Genomic DNA, 23881 nt, shown 5'->3' with positions numbered 1-23881 from the left:
GTAGAAAATACATTATTCAAATTCTGTTACGTAAGAATCAAAACAGTATAATGACCAGTCCTATTCGGAAGACGTCTATATTATAATTGAGTCAAAATGCGAAGTTTGATTGATTCTCGTAAGTGAATGACAGTCGTATGTCCACTAAAACAAATCAAGGAAGTTTAGATAGACGTTATAACTCAAGGATACACGCGAATTGGAAGGTGGATCAGTATTACCATAGTTCAGCTTGATTTCTCAGAAATTTTGTACGCAGATGCGGTGACTTAATAATTCATAAGCGCACGAATCCTCGAAAGTTGTGGCATAAAAGGTAATTGCGCGTGTGCAATATGCACGCCTACACGCGTGCATCACATGCACACGTGGATGGGTGTAGGTTCGAACCGATGCCCGCGAATCGCCGATCAATATCGCCATTGTTTTCCATTCAGCTGATAATGCCCGACCGCTTTCGTTGCATAGCGTCTGGTCTTATTGTAAAAGTTCGCTCGTTCAGCTTAGTTTCACGGGGAACAATTTAGTTGTTTCCGCGTTAAATACTTAGAAAACCAGGCCGGACTATTATATTAAGTTTCGGAACTTTCCCTCTACTATCGCGGATTGATCGTTCACGATTAAGCTGTAATAGTAAGCAAAAGGGTTTGCAAAGGTATTGCGCGCGCGCGCGTTTAAACGCACCTACTTACGTCTTGCTTTCGCGATTACATCATTCAGCTACTCGAAATTTTCAAGAGTTCGTTTCATCATCCGATATTTCGAATATTTTTACCTTTCATTTTTCTGTAGGCAGATTTTTATACCTCCGTGTGATGTTTGCGTTTAACAGAAAATGGTAATGAAATGAACACGGAAATTATATTATGTCGTATGACGTGTACACTCAAGCTTAATGTAATGATGTCAGAAGTATCATAATTGTCGTATGAAATCATCTGTTATTTAAGATTCGCATGGATATCAGTTTTTAAATATTTATTCTATATGAAGTTAGGGAAAATATCTGAAATTCTTGATTGCCGAGGGGTATACACCTGTTAGCGATTAAAGTCAATACGTTCGTCAATAGCGATGGGCCGCAAACGCACAATACAGCGGTCTGAAATGTTTTCCTAGTGAAATCAAAACCGACGAGGAGAGCTCGCTCTTTACCTTTTCATGATGTTTGACTCTTGCTATCCTTTTAAGAAGATTGTCGGGTAGTAGGTATACTTCTATAGAATTGTGCTCTTTTGTGCTCGACCATAGAGGGAAAGTACCTTACAGGGAAAACCTCTGTCTGCGAAGCAATAAAAGCTCAAGGCCCCGGATCTTTCCATCGATCTACGTTTGCCACGGTTGACACGTATTTTACGGTGCATCGTTGTGACAGGTGTTGAACAATCATCGATTATTCCTGGGCACGTCTCTCTCCCATTAACCCACTGGCAAATATTGTTTTCGCTCAGAGTTTCTTATCTCGCCACGACCAAGTAAATGTAAGATAATCGGTAAATTTGATAGATAATGAAGCACTACTTTAGAAATTCGTCACGTTGTCTTAAGTAGTCCGTAATATCTTTAATCTTGGATATTATCTGTTGAGGCAAGACAAGAATTAATTATTTAAAAGGTTCTTGAGAATATACAATGTTTGTGCAACTCGTATCTTCAATAATTTGGAATTAACGGTTTTATCTTAGGTATGGAATTATATATGTATATATGTATAAAAGTTTGATGAACGAACTTGAATGACAAATCGGCCGTGAATGTACGTCTATGGATATCCTCGAAGTTTCTTGAAGTTCAGCGACGTAGAAGACTCGAGATCGTCGCGTGAAACGATACTGTCTTCTTGGTGTACGTACGTATGCATGTACCAGATGCTCTGGAATGCGGGGGGATGCATATGCAAAAACCAACGAGAAGAAATAGTTCTTGTCGGTAGGAAAACATCAGGCCGTGTTGGAATTCGTGCAGAGGTTTTAGACTCGTGCACAATACATATATCCGCGCGGAGCATAAGGAAGATGTGTTTCTTTTCACTATTTGACTGGGTGAATTTCAAGATCCCCTTAAAGAATGTTGTTCTTAGAGTCTTTTTTCCTCGTTTCTCGTACATGGCGCTATCCTGTGCATAGAATGCAAACGCGTTCGTCGCCGGTGATGGGAAGTGTCTTTCCTGAAGGTATTAAAAATAAAAACTATCATTCACATGGCTCTGACGTAGTACAAGCGTATTTTTATCGATGAACGCAAGGTATACTGACTCACGCAATGAATCAAGCGTGCACTTGTAGCTAATAATTTTCAATTATCATCTAATAAAGCTAACATATTGAAAGTTCGCCTGGAAATCTCTATATAAATTACTCTCTTCTTCGATCAGCCTGGAAATACTTCTGATTAACTCGATTTCGATGAAATATGCTTCATAACGGTACGGTTTCGCGGTCCCCGTTTATCATTATGTCTATTCGTCTAATTAACGTTGGCATTAATTTCGTGGAATACGTGCCGGCGTACGTAGAGTAAAAGAACAGTGTTCACCCGGTAATAATATTGAAACCGAATATGCCATGCCGTATACCCAAAATCCTTTTAGCTAATTTAATCGGTCTTAATTCCATTACAGCCAGCGACAACCCTTAAGCTCGTGAGCTGGCGAAGGTGGGGTTGGTCGTTTTCATTGTTTCATTCCTTTAATTTCACTTTCCTTTTTTCATTCCCATCCCCGTTTCTTCTTTTTATTTTATCGTAATTCCACCCGGCGAAGAGAACAAAATTGAACAACGGATGAACAGGGGAGCGATTTTCATTCCCGATAATAATCAGGCGCGGTCGATTGGGAACGTTAAAAATCATTTTACTCTCGTCACACGGTTCTCTCGCTTCACCTCTTCGGTTTATCCAGTCGCTTCTTCACACTCGGTGTTTGCTAGACAACGCCGTCAGCTGTGTATTAACGTGGTTATTCAGATCAGTGGACTTTTATAATCGACCGCATATACTCGGTGCTCCAGTGATGACATTATAAATAGACGCATGAGCTTGCAAGCCTAATGTGGACGCGCGTCAAGGATAAGGGATATCCGTCTTTCCTGTGATCTTTATCAAAGTGCAGTGATTTATCGTCAGACGATGCGATTAATGATTATCATTTTATTCATATCCGTTACTTACAAAATTTGACGTGTCAGGAAAATGTTTTATTGCTATTATTGAACGTTTGAAGAATCCGAACACATACGTAATTATTATTTTATATGGCACATACTTACGTAAGCAATCTTGCGAATTTACTAAAATTATTGGCAACGCTGCTTGACGATGTATAGGTAGAGAAAGTAGAATCAGATATGTATTCAATGGATCGAATGCAATTCGATGCAGGCATCATGAACGTCTCTCCGTAGCCGGACAAGCACGTCGTGGTATCGCGCGCCGTCGACGATTACGAAAAGCCTGTGTGAGATATTGATTCGGTCATCCCTCTTTTTCTGCGGTAGTCACGTGAAAGAAGTGGACGAAGCTCGAAGCCGCATTCGTGCACGTATATCGATTCGACCGAGAGAGCCGACCGAAGTCTTTCGAGAACACGCGAAAAAACTAATGCTGGGTAAAAGATATCTAGTGTATAGAATCATGCCAATCCGTGCAATGGTTCTTCGGTCCACTTATAAATTTGGTTATTCGTAGTCGTTTGTTGATCGTCTGATATAGACATATGACATTTATATTTAATTGTTCCCTGTTATGCAGCATGGTCGATTATGCAACGAGACGTGCTTCTATTTAGGTTTATTTGTACGTTCAAGAATATTTTACTATTTACCCAGATAGACAGTTTACAGCGAATTTCCGACATACCAAATATAGTAAATGTAGCATGAAGTGCAGTAATGTTTTATAGCTCTTGATCTTAAATTTAGGATACGTAATGATTCAATTAAAACAGGAAATATTGTGTTAGATCAGTGCATAAGTTCGTTCATGATTTTTAAAGACAGGTCAGATCTCATTGTATTTCGGCATAGATGTTTGTCTTAGCATTATGTTACAATCCTATTGAGTACCCTCATAAGTCTCAGACATCATTGATTCAGGTTGATTTGTGCATAAGAGTGGTTTTTCAATATGAAGATAGGAAAATTCATTTTCGTTATGTTACGTTATACGAGTTTTGAAAGGGCCCAAGCGTTAGAAGCTTGCACATTTGACCTGTGCTTTAAGCAACAGAAAAATGATTTGTTCTATTTAAAAATGGTGATTTTTATCTGGACGATCAACTTCCATCTGGTCGATGTTCTAGTTGCTACGAAAAAGGAATCCACCTGCTCGTAACAGAGATGATAGAACATGACTACGTAAAAAATTTTTATCATAAAATCTAAACGTTTACATCTTATTTTAAATCAGACAAGAACCGTTGCTCTGACCCAATAGCAATCTTTATACGCTTGTTGAGAATATTCTGTTTAGAACATGATATGTGCTGCTAAAATTTACATAAAGTTTACGCTCTCCAATGCATACAGTATGATTCATATTTTCGTCGTACGTATTTCGATTATGCGATGATTATACACAAAGTGGACCAGTAAGTTTTAGCATCTGAATATTTCCGTCATTTTGGGAGATATGAACAAACTTTGTTAATCAAAGTTGCTCAGTTTAAGAAATACGATAACATATCAGTAACTGTATGTTAATAGATAAAAGAGTTAAGGAGATTTCATAGTCACCTCCACTTTCTTAAATGTCATCTATCTATCTTTACGCAAAATGTACTTTGATTTGTGTCGAAAAGTAAGGATTCTATTTGGAGCAGTCAGTCATGCTGTATAATGATTACAAGTTGCCTTCGTAACTTTATACTAAGTTAACAGCATGTGTTGTTATATTGAGAAAATTGATATCAGTATAATAATAGCTATAAAAAATATTATAAATGCATTGGTGTATTGTATGATAATATATTCAACTTATGATATAAAATTTATTTAATTTTCACGTTAATATATTTATTCAAATAAAATTTATTGCAAATTGTTTTCAATTATTAATAAATTAATGTTTACATCTCATGACAATGATGAAAGTCTATATGGGAATGTTTCATATAATAATTGATACAATATTTGATGTGTCGTTTCATACAATAGTTGACGCAATAATTAATGCAGTAATCGACGACGATTTTTCGTAGAATGATTGATGCAATAATGTATTTATTCAAATAGAATTCACTGTAAATTGTTTCCAACTTTTGATAAATTAACTTCTATATCTAATGACGATCATGAAAATTTATTTGATATTTTAGAATCATTTAATCATTCTGCTTTGAGAGACAATACCTAATTTTTTCTTCTCCCCTGCTAGTAAGTTTCCGTGTACATAAAATCTCACAAAAAGACGTCTATTGCGATAAGTTCTAGTCCGATTTTCGTTAGCCGGTCAAGAGCATCGAGTCGAATCGGTTCGAGCCGAGTATTTCGGGTGATTTTCGTCGAGGCCGCAGAAATCCCCGCGAAAACAAACAGTTCGAGTGAAAACGTTTTCCTTTCCGGCATTTTCTACCGCGCTGAACACAACGGCGCATACGTCCCCATAACTCTTGCCGGCTAACATGAGAAACGGAGTGGGTGCAACGCCTCGGGCCCGCTTTTCGTAAGCGGCTTACTTCTCTCTTGCGCGACGGAAAATTGTACATACTACGCGACTTTCCCTTGAACCTCTTCAGACGTTTCTTTCTCTTTTTCTCTTATCTCCACTGTTTCCGGTTCGTCTATAAGGCGGATACGCAAACGTGTCTATACACGCAAAACTCAGGTTCGCCGTGTTTTCCTCGTGAATTACATATTCCTTCGTACGCGTACGATGAATGGATAACAATTCGTACTCTCACACGGAGTCAATCTGGCGATCCATCGACAAGAATTTTTAGAGCAATTTCGAATAAGCTAATATTTTCTGCATACCCTTTAATCATTTAACTTATTTTAATATCGTTGTTATTAATTGCTAATTTTGTTTTCTGAGATACTCTATTTGATAATGTTAACGGTTATTAAACCCTGAATAGTTATTAGTATTTTTATATGTCACAATATCGGCTATCAAGTTTCGTGGGAGAGTTTTTAATCATTTAACGCTTTCGGTCGGCAAAAACCAACAACCTTCTCATTTTCCCCTCGGGACCAGTTATATATTTTATGAAATCTGCATCATGTACGCAACGCTGCTGCTCTTGCCAGCCGATAAGAATTATTACGTATATCACAGGCTGCGAGATTAATTGACTAATTTGAAACTTAATTATCGTGATCTCGGCGGAGGTCAGTTCTACTTCGAAAAAATCTATATAGCCATTTAAACAAAAAATTGGATAATATTGGAGACAAACAAAAAATTGGATAATATTTGCATGCATTTTCGCAGCCTAGTTTTATAGGGTCGTAACTGCATGAAAAAGATAGGAGGCTTACCTAAACGGGAAGACATCGATTTGAGCAATTTAGATCACGGTCATCTAATTTAATTGATATGTTTTCTGCTTTTTACACGAATAATAATACGTTTGAATTCGGAGAAGAACAGTGAAATTTTCACTTCGGCGAAAGTTCGACGTAGATATTGTACATAATTAATTGGATGAGGATCTTACATCCTCTGCATCAAGAATATGCCTTTACTTACTCGAGTACGCGTGCTTGCATTGGTAGTCGTGCGCTTTTTTTACTTTACCTTTGCCCATTCGTGGCCTCTGCTTGATCACTCATTTACACATCGCTCTGATCCTGATAGTCAATCATATACAATCATATGTATACATTCATGCGCGCGCGCACGAACACACACTTCCTTCTTCCTTCTCTTTCTCTTTGTTTATTTATTATATCCATCTATCTATGTACCTGTTTTTCTCTCCGTCTACTTTTTTCCTATGAAAGTTAAAACCTTTCATCGTAGCTAGTCATCATCGCTCCCACACCAACGAACAGTCCCTAGAAACAAGAAGCATTCTAAGCCTTTGCATCCGCAGTAACGCGAGTTTTCGCTTTTGGTATGTTTCCAGAACAGCAGAATCGGAGTTCGACCGCGGGAGGAACCAGGAGTGCGCCGAATAAATGACGTAAATCCAAGGAACGGAAACGCAACGTCACTCGCTAACTCGCAAAATCCCCCCTTCCCCCACCGAACCTCCCCCCTTTCTGTCTTTCTCTTCTACCGTTTCCACGTCTCTCCTCTCCCGCCCCTTGTTACCCTGACCCGACACACCACGACCCGACCCCTGAACCTTTTACGATCCACGACCGGACCTTTACCGCTTTGTCGCCTACCGCCTTCTTTCGTGCTTACTCTCGAACCTGCCCCTACTTCTCTTATTTCTCTCGTCGGACCAAGACCGGCTCCCTTCCACGATTCCGGAGTAAACCGCCACTTCTCTCGTCCCCCCTCGAAGAGACACAGCCGTGGCCTAGGGGCGACCCTTTCGAAAAATTCGAGAGCAGCCTTTCCAGCTCCGTTTCTCTTACGGTCCGCTGCTACTACTACTATTACTACTATTACCTCCTCGGAGTCGTTCCTGCTCGTCCAGTAGACCCTACACACGAGACACGCGTTAGCTTCAGAACGGGCTTGAAGGACATCACGACTGGCTTTTTTGAGACACACATATATATCTGTAATAAAACTCCAACGCAGCAACAGCCCAGCCTATATATCGAAAACGAAAAATCAACGCGCCTAAAGAGCGACTCACCTCGTGGTCGACGTTCAGCTTCTCGAAAAGCTTCCAAGCTTTGCTCGACTACTATTCTCTCTGGTTGCTAAGTGCGCCCTTTAGAGTTCTCCGACTGCATCACGCGAAGATAACGAGGAAGAATAAGGAATTGGTAGAGAGAATCGGGCGAGACGGATCGACGATTGATGGCGCTATTTTCTTCCTCGAAGAGAAGCGACTCGGCCGTGACAGAAACCAGCATCGTCTAAAGATCGGACCCAGAGCCTAATTGCAGTCGTTATACACGCGTGCATCGTCACGTCGCTGTTTCACTTTCTTTCACAGTGGCATTTCGCGTCTCCATCGCGAGCCAAAGGACGCGCAACATAATTTCCTTCCACTGGTATAATCACCGTCGCTCCGATCGCTGAACGGGTAAAACACATCATTTAATTTCAATCAAGTCTCGAACAACGGCATTGGTAAAAAGAGAAACGGACGAGAAGTTCTCGCTCTCCATTCTTTGCTAACCGCTAACGGGCAAATAGCAACTAGCTGCGCTAAGTTACGACTAACGCTGCGATTAATAACAACTGCGTTTGATAAAGAAGAGCAAGGCGATAACGGTGTGTGATTCTCAACGGTCTAAAAATAGCTTAGAATCGGCCGTAACCTGGCGCTGACAATCGTGAGCCTTTTACACACACGGTGTTCGATAAATACACGACAACGAATAGTAGACAACTAAAAGAAATATAGGAGAGAAGAAATTCGGAACAGCGTATTAAACGACGGTTCGACCTCGCGTTGAAGGAATTAGAAATATCATTGTTCGTTATCGGCCGGTTTACGCGTGTTTTACGTGATTCAACGACACGGAAGATAGTCTTAGTTCTGGAAGATCTGCAGCTCGCGTTCATGGGACAATAAGATTGCACCCAACTCAAAGAAACACTTCTTGCGAAAGGTACCATATTTATAATAGTAGCTCAGCTCAAGGCACTTGCGGAGTTTCAACGAATATTCAAATAAATGTCACGATTCGAATGAACGCGATGGAATTGTATATTTTACGAAGTGTTCATCTGAAAGGGTTGTCTCCTTGCGAATTGGTGTACTTATCCTTGCATGGATCGCGATACCGATAGAATTCAAAGTCATTTCCAGTCAAGACCGTCACGATCAGAAAAATCGATTATTTTCATCCATTGATTTCGTTGCATTGAAAGAGACAAAAGATGCGAAAGCAAACACTTCGTACGTGACAATTCACATCGTTGATGCGTAGATGAATGCAAGGTTTCGAGTGATTGAAAACGGAAGCCATACAAGCGTGACGTGTGGATGCGTGTGAGGGAGACAGACAAAGAGTGGGAGGGTGAGAAGCAAGTGTGCGAGTGAGCGAGAGAAAGAGATGGAGGAAGAAAGAACGCGGTAATGAGTGAAAGAACGAACATGAACAAGAGAGATTGATGTTGCGCGAACGAATATTCTAGTTCGACGAAATTCCCGCAAGTGCCAATGGGTATTGAGGGCCGGTTTGAATAAAGCAAAACACTTGTATCGTTGGCAAGATCAGCGGGTGCGAAGTGAACAGCCTACTAAACAGGCTACGCGGAGAGAACGCAGCATCCGAAAACGAGAGCAGAGGGGATAAATTGAAATCGGTAGAAAAGCCGTACATTGTGTTATCCCGCCGAAGGAAGGAGGTCCTACATACCGTCTTCCAGGACTTGGAATTATGGCAATGGTCAACATGAATAACCTACTGAACGGCAAGGACTCCCGATGGTTGCAGCTAGAGGTTTGCAGGGAGTTCCAGCGCAACAAGTGCACCAGGCCCGACACGGAGTGCAAGTTTGCCCATCCACCAGCTAATGTCGAGGTGCAGAACGGACGGGTCACCGCTTGCTACGACAGTATCAAGGTAACAAACCATTGTATAATCGCGTTCACAGAGATAATCGAGCTTTTTTGCTATTGTCTCTAGCTCATCTTATCTCCTTCCATTTTGCTCACACGTATATTTGCATTGCACTTGTCTGTAACGTAGGATACGTTATCATACTTATTATTTATGAATGACTCATATTTTCGAGAAAAACCGGATCTTTATTGCTCGCGGTAGGTTTGTTTTAAGACCGGGCTAGAGTCACATCAGATCTCTTGTTTTTTTCAATATAATACCGAAAGTATCAAACGTAACCGTATGCATTGAAATTCTATTTTATTAACTTGTCTGAAGCGATTGACAATAATTTCTTATGGAAATTCATTCTGGCGATTTCCAATTTCGCGCAACAAATAGGGAAAAATTCTAATAAAGCAGTCGCTTTCATAAATTGCTCCGGGAAGAGCAAACACGTATACCTACGTAGGAGAAAAGAGACATGCTGGGCGCCGCCCAAATGTCTCGCCTTCCGTAGATATTGAACTGGAGGGTTAAATGTGCAGTTATTAATAGCGACAATTACTCAGCGCGTCATTGAGTTGGGATGAGAAAGAGCTTTGAGACGCACTTGATGAATTAAAAGAGAAGTTTAGATGGGAGAGCGCCAATCTAAGATTCGAAGGTCTTCTCCCGACAATTTTATAAGAACTTTCATATTCATATATATAAATATAAATCATTTCTTCATTCTTCTCCCGACAATTTTATAAGAACTTTCATATTCATATATGTAAATATAAATCATTTCTTCAAGTTAGTTATCTTTCTTCATCTTGGGGATATGTATAAACTTCGATGATTAAACGATAAGATTATTCTTGTCGATTGTCGCGGTCATAGAGAGGAATGTATTTCGTATGATTACGGTGTACGTCATCGTCGACAATGATGTATATGACGGTACGCGAGTTCGGAGCACGTCGTCGTTTAATTCTGGAAGCTTTTAATGTCTGTGGAACCTCGGCTGAAAGGCCGCGTTGTTCGTCGATTCTCGGGCATCTCTTCGCTTCGTTTGCTGCTCGCACGTTCTTACTCAATAGTGGTACTCGTTACGTTTAATCGTTTTAACCGAATAGAACAGGATACTTATAAGTACGGGTATATGTTTAAATGAACTCCGTGCTTTTTATATGTACACATATAGTCATTTATATGTAATTGTTTTTTTACATCTACAAATTTTTATTAGAGACGATAACAAAATAGTTAAAAATCATCTTCTTCACATTTTTATTCGAGACTTCGACGAATAGCAATTTTTTCAAATTTCTACCGTCCCATAGAAAATTAAATTGTATGGTCCAATATTATAAAAGATATTCCGTTTTAAAATATATTCGAATATTAATGGGAGCCATTGTATATACAAGAATTCGTGGAATTGTGTCGTTTCTCTTATAAAAATTAGTATTTTTTAACGAATCACAAAATTCGATTTTCCCTTTATCTTTTTGCCATAGCGTTCTATACATTTTGTAGATTACGCGGTAAAGTTACTTAAATTCAAACAAGTCGAAGATTAAGGAGTGCGAATTAATGTCAGCCGGAAGAAATGTTAGCAATAAGCTATTATTAGGTACACGGACCTTTTACCGGCTATGAGAAACCATCCTACATAAGGGGAAGCGTGTCTCTCTAGCTGTGTCTCGTTTCTTACGCTTGCGCCGCCGTTTAGATGATAGAAGTTAGCCTCTCCTTACGCTCTACCGATGAAATAAAGGCTCATTTTTCGAGCCGGGAATAAAAGGGTACGGTCTGTTACCGTTTCGTACCTCTACTCACGTTTAATGTTCGAGAGTATCGTACGGTAAAAGCTAGATTAATTTGCTGGAAGGAAGGAGATTGTGGCCGAAAATTGAGTTTATTCTTTCGCGTTACTATCGAGGGAATCGCTAAGAGGGTTCATGACGCGTAGGTAACGATACCCTTCGGGCCTGTAGATTATCCTCATGCGCACAGACAATTCGCGTGATCGTACGAGTTACGTACACGGATTTTGCCACGATACGTGTACAGAGTGCCCCTAAAATACTAATGTCGACCTCACATACTATTTTCGGAAGCAAGTGAGAAAAAATGTTAATGAAGGATTCAATTTAGGAATTTATGTTGGCCCCAGTTTCTGCAATCGCTTTAAGCATTTATATTCGGATGTTACAACGTGTTAAACTGGAGCGTTGTATACTTCGTACATTCAATTCCAATTAGGCAGATTGGATGGGTGCTGAATATTAAAGTAGAGCTGAAATTTAATCGTTGCCCATCCTATTTCGTCAGGATATGGGTAAAATACTGGACTCGGCCACCGTGGAAAAGGCCCCGTGTTAAAAAGGAATGTGATTGGGTCAGGAAATGGTGGGCTGATGAGCATCTTTGTCTATCGTTCTTTCTATCTTATCCATAGACACGGGAGTCTCCGGCAGAGCCATCAGCCGCCCTTAGGCGACTGGCGACCGCTAGCTCTTATTCACTCCGGCGTTATCGATTCCAATTACCTTAAAACTTTCAATTAATTTGACTGTCAACCGTTTTACGCGCTGGAGAACGACGACATCGGGTGCCAGCCATTTCTCGGTCGCAGATGTCGCGAGGTTCCCCGGTCGAAACTCCTGCCAGTGCGTCTGTTTTATCGGTTCGTCACGCCCCGGCGACGATTCGACTTTTTCTCCTTTTGTCGCTCGCACCGGTTCCCCGTCGTTCTTACACACACGTACCACCACCCACCTAACCCTTGGAACGACGGATGCGTTTTTTATCCCTCCCACCTGTTCCAAATTCGCATGAGTCTAGTATGATAAAAGCACGTTCTCACGTTGATAACGCGGTCCCGAGTATATGTGGGAAACGGATCGGTGTCGACAGACATGAGGTGATCCATAAACTCATTGTGAAAACTCATATACCTTAAACCTACCGACAGTTTTTCTGCACTAAGTTTTTTACATTTGAGTGCAATCTAGTGTTGGCATTGATACTTCAGTTTGGTAACAACTTCAGTAATAGGATCGAACGAATTTCGTTTTCTTTTTATTTCTTATAAAAGAATTTAGAACCCGCTGCATGATAGATTCAGTGTTAATCAGTTGAGAATTTTCTCTCAAATGATATTTCCAAAGTATTATAAATATAAATGGGAACATTATGTAGATTAAATAAGATTTAATTGAAATGTGCAAAGGTATATTTCAACAGAACATTTGTTTTCTCTTAGTTAGTATCGCTATATGAGAATATCGTTCATCGCCAGTGCCGAAGAAATCGAAGTATCCTCGCGGGAAAAACTGGCAGTGCCCCAAAACTCGCGTTTCCGTACTGTACCGCATCGCGATTGGTGCAGGACTGATCGCATGGTGTACCGAGAGGAGTATCTCGCCGGGTTAGAACGCTTAGTTTTAGTAACATTAGATTCTTGCGGGATTCACCGGGCAACGGCAGCGTCGTATTTCCGTGATGAGATCAGAAAATCGCATTAGTAGAGAACGAAAGCGAGAGAGAGAGAGAGACGATGATACGTTCCACGGCAGCGGACCTGAAAAACATAGTTAACAGCTGTTACTGTCCTCGCTACCACTATCGGCGTCGGTGTCGGCGTCGGCGTCGCTGTCCCGCTTCGTCTTACTCTCACTTTCTGTTCTTGTCGCTCTTCTTTTCCTGCACCTGTCACGTCCGTTAACGCGAGACTAAAATACGAAACGACGTACTCATGAACGGAATCGTCCCAGGAACAAAACCTCTCGTTCGACATATATAGCAACTTTTGGTTTCGTTGATATCAAATGGCAAGCGTTTCGGTATTAAATCTTCCGAAATTTTTTTTACACGATAGATGTCCATTGAATAGACTGATTTCATTATGTATTAATTGACATGATACGACGATTAGGGTTTTGGAAGCGCTACCCTAATTCGAAGACCGTAATTATCGTAGGAAATGTTTGGATTGAAAAAAAATAGACCCTCGACCGCAATTGGCCGACATCGAGAAGACACTTGTCACCACGTTGCAGCGAGCCAAGGGGTGAACGTTCTTCAACCCCGTCTTTCAATGGAGGGCAAAGGCCGACGCATCGCCGAAGCGTTTGACCTTTTTTTTCCCTGTAAGGCACGTGATCCCCAGCGTGCCACGAGTTCATTCGATTCATTTGTTGGCACGGTACGTCGTGCGTTACGACGTCTCTGAAAGAGAGACAGCCGGGTGGGGAAGAAGTAGACGGGGCCGAGGATTTATATTTATCGCGGTCTACGCTTCCCTGTTGGTCGTAGCTTCTTTTCAAGCGCGTACAGAATTCGGAGTCATCGCGTTAGCGCACTTTTAGGGGCGGGTAGAGAATAGGAGCTCATAAAGTCGCGTGATATATGTTAAAGAGGGCGATCAACGCGGGCATAGGAAGCAGCGCTGGGGAGAGAGATATTCGTGCATTGTTAGTTTCGGGATCGATTCGAGTCGGCGACGACACGCGGCAGACAGACAGACAGACAGGCAGGCCTTCCTCTCTATACCTACAAGACCGACCATCCAACCAACCGTAGAGACAGACGGGCAAGCAAGCAGCCAGGCAGACTGGCAGGTTCTCGTGTATTACTTCTAGCCCACAAACTATGCCTCTTCTCCTTCTCGATATTACCCTCTCTGATATCTCCGAGTGGAATATCTTACGTAGGAACCGTCTCTAAACGTTTGCCATTCCAGCCGAGTGGAAATTCATTTAATTGCCTTGAAAGATCAAGAGCTCTTCTCTCTCTTTGGCGTATCTCTTACCTTCATCTCCTCTTTTCTACCTTTGGTGCAACCCTTTTTCACTATCGCTTTGTTTTTCGACTTCTTCTTGGCGATGTACGATTTTCACTCATACGTATAGTAAATCGTCACGTAAATTCATAATAATTACGAGCACAAGTAATGAAAAATAAGATTATTGCTAACAGAAATGTTATTATAAATACACAACACAGTTAACTGATCATTAATAAATAGATAGTGGATTTCCTGCATTTATAAGAATATTCAATATAATCCTACGTGAAATGTATAAAACTGTATAGAATATTGAGGGTTGAATTTGCAATTTTGAAATAATAAAATGAGCGTCTACCTAAAATATTGTATATTTTTCAAGCTGATACTGTAAACGATTTATCTTGCAAAAAAAATCCGCAATTTACTAATAAAGTCTCATTGCATTGGATTGCCAATAGGGGTTCGAAAACCAGGAATTGGTAGCGTGTGATGTGTATGTATGTAGATGCTGCGGTTGCAGATGACCTGCTTGCAGTAAAGGGTCAAGTTAAAAATCTACGTGGCATCTACGTTATCGTTTATCGCTTTCACATAATTCACGGCTGAACGGCATTAGCCGTGGTGCTTGTCTCTGTAATAGAACGATCACTAGCGGTGACAGAAGGATTTGGAAGAGAGGAGATGTGCTGGCACTCTCCACCGAAGGAAGGGTAGAGAAGCCTAAACACGAGAAGGGATAGGAACAGGGATGGTCGCTCGTGTCCATCTGTGCACATGTGGGGATAGAACTGTACGAGCGTGCATTTCCATGCGTGTCGTGGGGATGCAGCTGGTTAAGGGGGACAGAAGGGGTACGAGGATTTGACCAGGGACAGGGATGATGGGAGGCGCGCGGATGGCATTCTGTGGTCAGTTCAGTGTGTGCCTATATGCCGTCATGTGTTATCGATTCCTGGCCCGGAGCCCTGTTTCCTTCGTGCCTATGCCAGACGTATAGTTGCCTGTTCTGAGCTATGCGAGATAAACTCTTCCTTTGGAACCACACATTCTCGTGCTTTGCGATTTCTTCTTATTATTCATTAAAACAGCTCCCTTGCACGTTCCTCTTAATTTTTTTTTCGTACTGACTCTGAACCCGCGATCTAATCGTTTCTTTAGTTACGTTTAAAGTGTACGCATGATAAATCGGTTACGAAGTTCTTCGCAAGGAAAATGGTGGATCAGGTCGATCGACGGGATTGTAGATCGGTCTAAAGAGACATCGAGTAAAATTGTATTTTTCGTCGTTTAAAAATCGTCGAAGTAGGCCAGCCGGTGAAACATATGAAATGTGCTCGAAGGGAAGAAGCGCGGGGGGATGAATTTTTCCCGTGCCGAATAAGCGTGGAATACGCTTCTTTCCAGGTTTCGCGCGTACCTGCAAAGATAATAAAAACTACCGGTAGAAAAAGTCGTGGCCGCGTACGATAACGGATGAACTGGTGCTTGCACAATAGTTACGCGTACATCCGTGCGTGAAATATGTTCAAGTGTGAACGTGGTAGAGGAGTTTTAATGATCCCGACCCACTGGTATATTTCGCGATCTTTTTTCTGTCGCGTTTTCCCTTTCTCCGGCTGTGCGTTTACTTATGCGTTCCCCCCGTCCCCGCCCTCTTTTTTTTCCCTTTCACCGCGAATTCGCGAATTCTCACCGTGCGCGTATATTGTCTTACATTAAATTTTCTCCGTGTCATGCAATTGCATCCTCAAGTTTATTCCATTAAATAATTGTAACGGATTGTTCCGAATGCAATAATCAGGCTTCGTTAATCTTTATTATTATTGTACGATAGTTAACATTCCTCTCTACGTCGCACGCAGTAAAGAGAGAGGGGTGGCAGCTTCGCGAAAGAGAGTAATGCCGCGATTGCTCATAGGAGATGCCCTGTTGGCGGGCTGACACTTGCTTCTCGGCTAGAGAAAGACACAACTAGTACATCCGAGGGTGTGTGGTGCGGTTTAATAATAGGTACCCGGCACGTCTGTCCTCCTCTGTACCCCGTCGCCCGCTGCTAGAAAATACTCACCATATCTCCCGCGTGTGGTCCCCGCGGTTACATCATCTGATGCTAAAATGATCTTGAGACCGTGCTTAAGCACAAAAACATGTTTCTACTAAAAACTCTACCTATACATAGACGGTGTCCAACTGGTAGTACAAACGGATAGGAGGGGATTGATGACAGTCAAATATCATCAATATTCCATAAAGTATCAAAAAAATTATTGAATTAATTAATTTTCAAATTTAGTTCTAACTATAAAACAATCTTATGATCATTTAAGTGACTATTTATGCGACTATGTAATTTATGCATTTACAGGAAAACTGAGTATGTAAAAAACTTTAAAAATACATATAATAGATAAAATTCATAAGTTATATACATTATTAACAGCAAAATGCATAGGACTTAAAGGATTGAACGTAATTCTTACTAAATTTCATTTCTTAAATTGATACCCTCCAAGTTTTGTTTTGATATAAAAATTCGCAATCTTATAATATTGATTGATGTTACCTAATTAGGATTGTCGATTTGTAATGTCTCCCATTATCTTATACAGCAACTGCGAGATGTCTTCCAAATATGACATTGAGATATCGGCCGTCAGTGTAAATCGCAATCGCAATCAGTGAGGTATTCTTGGTATGTTCGTACTCTTAGGAGGTTGTCGTTGAACGACATTCCTTTTGAAAACGAGAAATGCTTCTTTTAACGAATGCCACTCTCCAGTCATTTTATTCGTAAAGAACGGTTGACCTTGTGTTGATCGACGGGGTTTCCGAATTCAAGTCACAAAGCTGGTACTAATAATGTTAGTTTCCCTGTTTTCGTATTTCCATTTACCTATTGTCGTACTAATATAGAGAAATTATACTGTATCGTGTTAACTATATAAGGAGAAAATTTTGTTATTTGCAAGGAAAAATGATTAAACAATTAATAGAAATGCTTAATTTTATATTATATTAAATTTTATTCAAATGACATCATCCGAGAAACGTCTGTGTTTATTCGTTCTCGTTGTCTTCGGGGCAAAACGGCCTTGAAGAGCTGAGCGTGACGAGACGAAACTTTTCGAGTGTGTACGTAGTTGGGTAAAATATTTTCTACGATTGTTTGCTCGCCGGATTCCGGTTCGCGCGCGTGTGCGAACGTGTCAAAAGCCTGTGACAGGAATTCTGTTCGTTCGTTGGAAAAGCATCGATTCCCCCCCCCCCCCATCGCGGTTTGTTACGTACGCGGATCTTCGCACGGAAATTTTTATTTCCACAGAAAAGATATCGACGCGCGTCGAACAGTCGTATCAAAGCGATCGGGCGCACGAGTATACCGCGTATACACGGTTCGGGGCGAAAGGCACTTCGTGTCAGCCAATTTCTTTAAAAGCCGGCTACGATCCGAAGCTCGCTGGCGTATGCAGCGTACGATCTCTGACTTTTATTTCAATTTCGGCTGTTCGCTTTTATTTATTGCGTGATCCCGCGCCGTTTCGACGAACCACCGTGTTTTCCTCCTGCCCCAAGTAGATTAGTGTCTCTACTGATGGCGGGTGAAACACGAGGTATATGTGACCGGAGTTACGTTCCTAGATATCGAAAAGGAATATGGTCTCGTATAAACGGAATCGAGTCGATCATAATTTAATGGCGTCTGAAAGGGTAATAGAATAGAACGACGCGAGATGATAGCGAAAGTTGTCGTCTCGACCGGAACGTTTGCCGCTGAGTTATTGTCGAAAGGCACACACCATGAATAATCACATTCAATAAAGTGATTCGATTATTAACAGATAATAATTGGACCACACGTGGAAATGATTACGGCAGAATGTTGATGTATGTCCTACCGTTTATGGGGTGGAATTCTAATGAAATGTACATGTAATAAACTTGGAGCGTGGAAGTGTGGAAAAACTGTTGGAATTAAGGGTATGTATATCATCGAGTTGGGAAATGGTCAGAACCTGTGGCTCGACGCTCGCATAATGGCGGAGTGTGGTGACCACTTGAAAGTCCGCGGGGAGAGAAGTTCAAGTAAAAGGCGTAGGAAAAGTCGTTAAATTTAATTGCAGTCATTTGACGAGCGACGAGACGACCAGACACCTGTTTGCTCTTTTCTTCTTTGATACATCTGCGTAATATAAGTACGCGTGGCTGTCAGATGAGAGCCCACGGCTCGTTCCGGTGAATCGAACGTTCCTCGCTGCTTTCTACATTTACTTCACTTAAAGAAATCGCCGCGTGACGATGACAATTTCCATTCTTCAGATCTTTCGTATTCAAGTTCATTTTATTGTTCCTGTATTGACGTGTTCATTACTTCGTCTTATAAAATAACACTGAATTGATTTTTTCCATACGTTACATTTCGATATAATACATCTTAAAAGATGCCAATATCAGAATAACACAATTACTTACTTAGATCTGTAAACAGGATGTTTCAAATTCGTATTAGGTGTCCTGATAAAAAAAATAGAAACCATGTCCTTTACATTATTCGAGACTTCGACGAATTGCAATTTTTTTTAAATTTCTTGTTATAGCTTACGTCTTACGTAGTAAACTAAGCTTTCTATCATTCCACAGAAAATTAAGTTGTTTGGTCCGATATTAAACGAGTTATTCTGAACTGAAATGTATTCGAATATTAATGGGACTCACTGTACGTACGAAGCTATAACGCGCGTCGTATCATGAAAGAAAACTCATATTTCATATTGATAAATGCTATGCAAATGAAAATGATTTTTCTCTGAAGCATACGAAAATGCGATACGGGGAGAACGTGGTCTGCAGAATTTTCGTTGCCGGTGGTGGTAGATACGCGCGTGCTGCGAATTTTCTGGCGAGCGTTGCAGAGAAAGAGGGAAAAGACAAGTGGTCGAGAACAGACAGGAAGCTCGAAAAAACTCGTTGGGTGATTTTCGAGCGTTTTATTTCCGTACTGTTCCCAGTTGGCCACCCCCTCTCTCTCTCTCTCTCTCTCTCTCAGCCGGTTTTCGGCGTAGGGTGCGCGGGATACTACATTAACAATGCATTAATTACGTTTCGCGGTGCGGTACGCGACTCTCTGAATTTCCGAATTGTACTCCGACAGATCACTCGAATAAAATTCGCGCATGCACGACCGGATTTGCATGCCGTGATGACGGGACGCGTTATTTGCTCGTCTCCTTCCCGTTATCCATCCGTCTTCGAATACCGTTCGTTAATCGCTTTTTAATTGAAGACTGACGTAAAAAGCGCTATAGTTATCGCGCGTATTTTTATCAAACTTATAAGATAAAATTTTACGAATGAAACCGCGTGTTAAATTACTCTAATTAGTCTGACGTATAATCTAAAAAAAAATTTTATAATTCATTTTGTTTCATAAAGACAAAAATTGAATGATTCTCGACAAATTCGATACTGATGGGATAGGAGAATGGATAAAAGATATAATTGAAAAGCTCGGTTGGTTTTAATTTTGTAAAAACATGATACGTTATTATATTTCAAAAATTGTTTCTGATGTACAGACATGTGACGTGTACGATTCAATTGATGGAAAATGAAACGAGTTTAACACGATTGTAGAATGATAGAAGAACTTGACAGTCGGGTCGATTAGAGCAGTAATTGTGCTACCATAAATTGTCAATTTGCTCGAGGTAAATAGCGGCATTACACAATTTTCTCGACAATTGTTCCGACACTGCATTCACCGTGTTCCTCTCTGTCTGTATATGTATAAACCGTGGCAGAACTACTGCAATTGTCTTGTTTCTTTGTACGTTTACAAAGCATCGTTGCGCGTAGTTGTTATACGTGTTCAATGACGGTGGTACCTATCTTTTGACGGGCTGGTGCGTAGTTCAAAATTTCGGTTTGCATAACATGCCATTAATTTAGATCAAATTTCATAGAAGGTTGCCAAAGATCTACGATTCAAATCTAAGACTCTATTCAACGAACGGTTTAACAAATATGTGTTTCTCTATCTTCTTTGCATCATTTGTTAGTGAAATATGTAATTTCTGAGTAAACTCGACTCTGGATCAAAGAAAGGAAAAAGATTGTCAAGATTCTCGTTGAATACGACATGTCCGAACATTATAAAGCAAGAGTAATGCGATAAATAATTCGTTTCTTCGCGTTCGAATCGCTGTTAAAGAGGGAAGAATTAAACTGAAAAATTGGTGGAAACCACGAAGGAGCAAGGCTTTATTGCCAGGTCTCGGCCATACGTCGGGATTATTTCATCTCGTGAGACCCTACCGCGCACCGGCACGAAATCTCCTTAAGATAGTCCCGAGTTTGCGATGCCTGTGTCTGGCTCGATGCAAAGAGGCTAAAAAGGAGGGAAGAAGAGGTGGAGACGAAGGATTTAGGAGTCATGAGGTAGGAAAAAAGGAAGAGGAAAGGTTCCCTGCGAGAGGGGAGAAGAAAACCGGGCGAGAAGGGAAGTCGATACTTTCAGAGTGTAGGAGTATAATATGCACTTGGTCGAAGCGGCTTGGCCATGCTTGTAACCCTGAGAGCGGGAAAGAGTGAAAGGAACAAGCATTAAAAAGAGACTGGTCGAACAGGGCCGAGGAGAGAGGAAAAAGAGATATCCTATCTGGAAGATTATTGTGTCCCCGCGAGGCACAGTCGCGCTGCTTCGAATTTTTCTCGCGATTCAGGCTCCGCACTATCGGCGCGGCATCGCCGCAGTTCAACCCAGTTGACGAGCGGGAGAAATGGAGTGAAAAAGCAGCGGTTACAAGCTGGAAAATATGCTGAATTGAAGAATGAATATTATTGATGGAAACAATAACGTTGTTGCGGTCGTACTTTGATCGTCCATGACCAGTATATTCCGACGAATATAAATAATTAATTGGAAATTCGGTGCACATTTTCGTTGCAAAATGTGCAGGATGAACAAGAGGTAGATAGTTGGAACGTTTCAGTTATTTCAAGTGTCATTCACAGTGTCACTGACGTATATATTAAGTGAAAAAAATATAGTTTCATTCTGGGGCATGTAAAAAAAGACTATCTCAAAACGACTAGACTAAGCGATTGTTAAACCGGGAATGAAAGTATAATACTGGTGCAGGCTTCTCGACGAAGCGACGCGACGGTCGTGATAACATTACGAGCCGTGATTGAACCTGCGATCTGACATTTGCATCGCACAATTCTACTGAAAAATTCTGAGGAATCACGACGGTAACGAACCTGCTATCGTGCGACTGTATCTGTATCCTATTTAATCCTGTGAAGCAATTGTAAGTTAAAGATAACGTGTACACGATGAACGCAGAGAAAGAAAAGGCAACAAATGGAAATGTTCTATTGCATGAAAAGTTCATGAGGCTAGGCATTTATCGAATCTCTTATTAGTTCGGATTCCGTAATTGACAATTGATTTTACGAATCGACGGATAGGTTCATCCTAGATATATCAGGCGAGAAGGTAGTTTCGACGGAGTGGAGTGCGAGAGTAGAGGGATCAATATCGCAGAGGCACTTATTAGAACCGACGACTGAAGAAGAGGGAACTCTGGCAAACTTTGGGAACAGAGACGAAATCACAAAGAGAAAGAAACGTCGACCGGGGAGGGGGGGGGGGTATGAAGGATGAAAAAGGAGGACGGTCGAAGGAAAGAGATAAGCGTGGGAGGCAAAAAGAATGGAGTGGGAACAGGAAGAACGAGCAACAGTCGCTGCTCTTTTGTTTTTTGGGACAAGAGGGTGGCTTCGTTGGCTCAAAATTCTCGCTAGTCCAGATAGACTATAGAGCTTTAGTAAAGTCGGCTGTTCTACGTTCCCCCTCTCCATAGATATTCCTTTCGCTGCTTCTTCGATATGAAAAAAATATGTGTCAGTCGATAGAACACTTCTTTCATTTGAGATCGAATGTTTGTAGTTTTGTACGGTAGATCCATTGGTTTCCGGGTCTACTTCGCATGCATGCATGGAAAATGTGGCACGTTCCCTCTCTATCTTTAATGACTTCTATACCTCGTTGTCGCTTGTCACATAATCTATGTGTGCATGCGAAATGAGTCCGGAATCCAATGAATTTTTACATATAATTTTTTTTGCTTTCACTTCTTTTAATATTCCCCTTTTTCCTAGTGTTTCGATAATTACTAAAGGTTGAACTCGCGACATTGCTTCGACGTTCTTTCTCAGGAATTGTAAGTACTCAAGCAAATTGTCTTAACAAGCTGGGAGCTCGTTTAGAATGAGTGTCGATAACGGGGTATTACGAATGATAGCAATCTGAGGTTGAAAGGTTTACTTTTCCATTTAGCCCACGGCTGTTTTACTCAAGGCAAACTTTTGCGGGGCGATTAATAAAAACGAAGCAAACTTTGAACCGGATTCGAACTCAAGCTCGACCGGCATCTGGTTCGACACAGGTGGTTGAAGGTTCGTTTCAAAGAGGAATACCTGTTTCGTTTTGTGTGTATACGCACACAGATTAAAAACTAAAAAATGGTGCACATCATCGTTACCGATGCACGGTAGCTCTTTTCATCGTATGGATCAAAAAGACGTGTTTCAACAAGCTGATAAAACATCTGATTGTGTTTGGTTTTTTCGTTTGGTATACAGTTTGTTGACTGAACGCGTCTAACCTGGCATAATGCGAACATTATTCTCGCGAAATTATAGTCGCATTGTCGTTACTCTCCTTTTTTCTTTCTCGTTTCTTGTCCCCGTTTCACCTGCGCGAAACGTTCCGCAGTTTAATCCTTTTTTCCGCATCCTCGTTCCACCCTGTTTCCGTCTTTCTTGCGCGTGAATGTGTTCTCTTTATTCTTTTGATTCTCCGCACATGTGACCCGACGAGCAAAAACGAAAGATGATATGATCACTCGACAAATAATAGACATTGATATAGTATATCCGAACGACAAGCATGGTATTAGAAGCAACATCGACACAAAATATCCAACTTAAAATGGAAATCGTTTTTTCATGCACGTTTTAAATTAAAACATTTTCCATCCATTATTTAAGTACACCGCGGTGTCAGTATCTTGCATTAATTTTCTTTCCTGAGATTTTCTTCTCAGACCTGTTTTGGAGGTCCGACGTACCTACGCATAGTTGCAAAGGATCAGCCTTCAGTTAGCCGTAATCAATAGTATTATTCCGGCCCCATTATGAGAGCAGGTACACGATTCAATGGTGGATCATTAGGAATAGGAGATAACACTTACCAAGATCAATTCCGCTTTGAGGTTACTGGTTAGTCCAGAACTGAATAGATTGGTTCTGTTATAACACCATTAAGATCCATTTTCCTTGGAACAGCGTTATTATGTAAATGCGCATATAGTGCAAATGCAAATGTTTTTAATCATATATTTAAGGTTGTATGAATTCTTATATAAAAACAATGATAAAGCATTGAAATTTTAACAGTTACTAGATATTACAT

General features: G+C 40.9%; 1 protein-coding gene across 2 annotated transcripts in view; it reads left to right on the top strand.

Moving 5' to 3' along the window:
• LOC108621988 (uncharacterized) overlaps positions 1-23881 on the top strand; it is a 146433-nt gene that overhangs the window by 12840 nt on the left and 109712 nt on the right. The window contains exons 2-3 of one of the 2 annotated variants that reach the window (XM_026811143.1): positions 7067-8681; positions 9294-9641. In XM_026811143.1, the coding sequence (XP_026666944.1) occupies positions 9456-9641 (186 nt within the window). In that variant the 5' untranslated portion in view covers positions 7067-8681; positions 9294-9455. Of the gene's footprint in view, positions 1-7066; positions 8682-9288; positions 9642-23881 lie in introns of both variants that reach the window. The other variant, XM_026811142.1, reaches the window with a different exon arrangement.

The sequence above is a fragment of the Ceratina calcarata genome, unplaced genomic scaffold, assembly GCF_001652005.2.
Source record: "Ceratina calcarata isolate Rehan_Ccalc_2016 unplaced genomic scaffold, ASM165200v1 scaffold192, whole genome shotgun sequence".
Lineage (NCBI taxonomy): Eukaryota > Metazoa > Arthropoda > Insecta > Hymenoptera > Apidae > Ceratina > Ceratina calcarata.
Note: the sequence above shows the minus strand (reverse complement) of the source record. Positions and strands in the feature narration are given on the sequence as shown.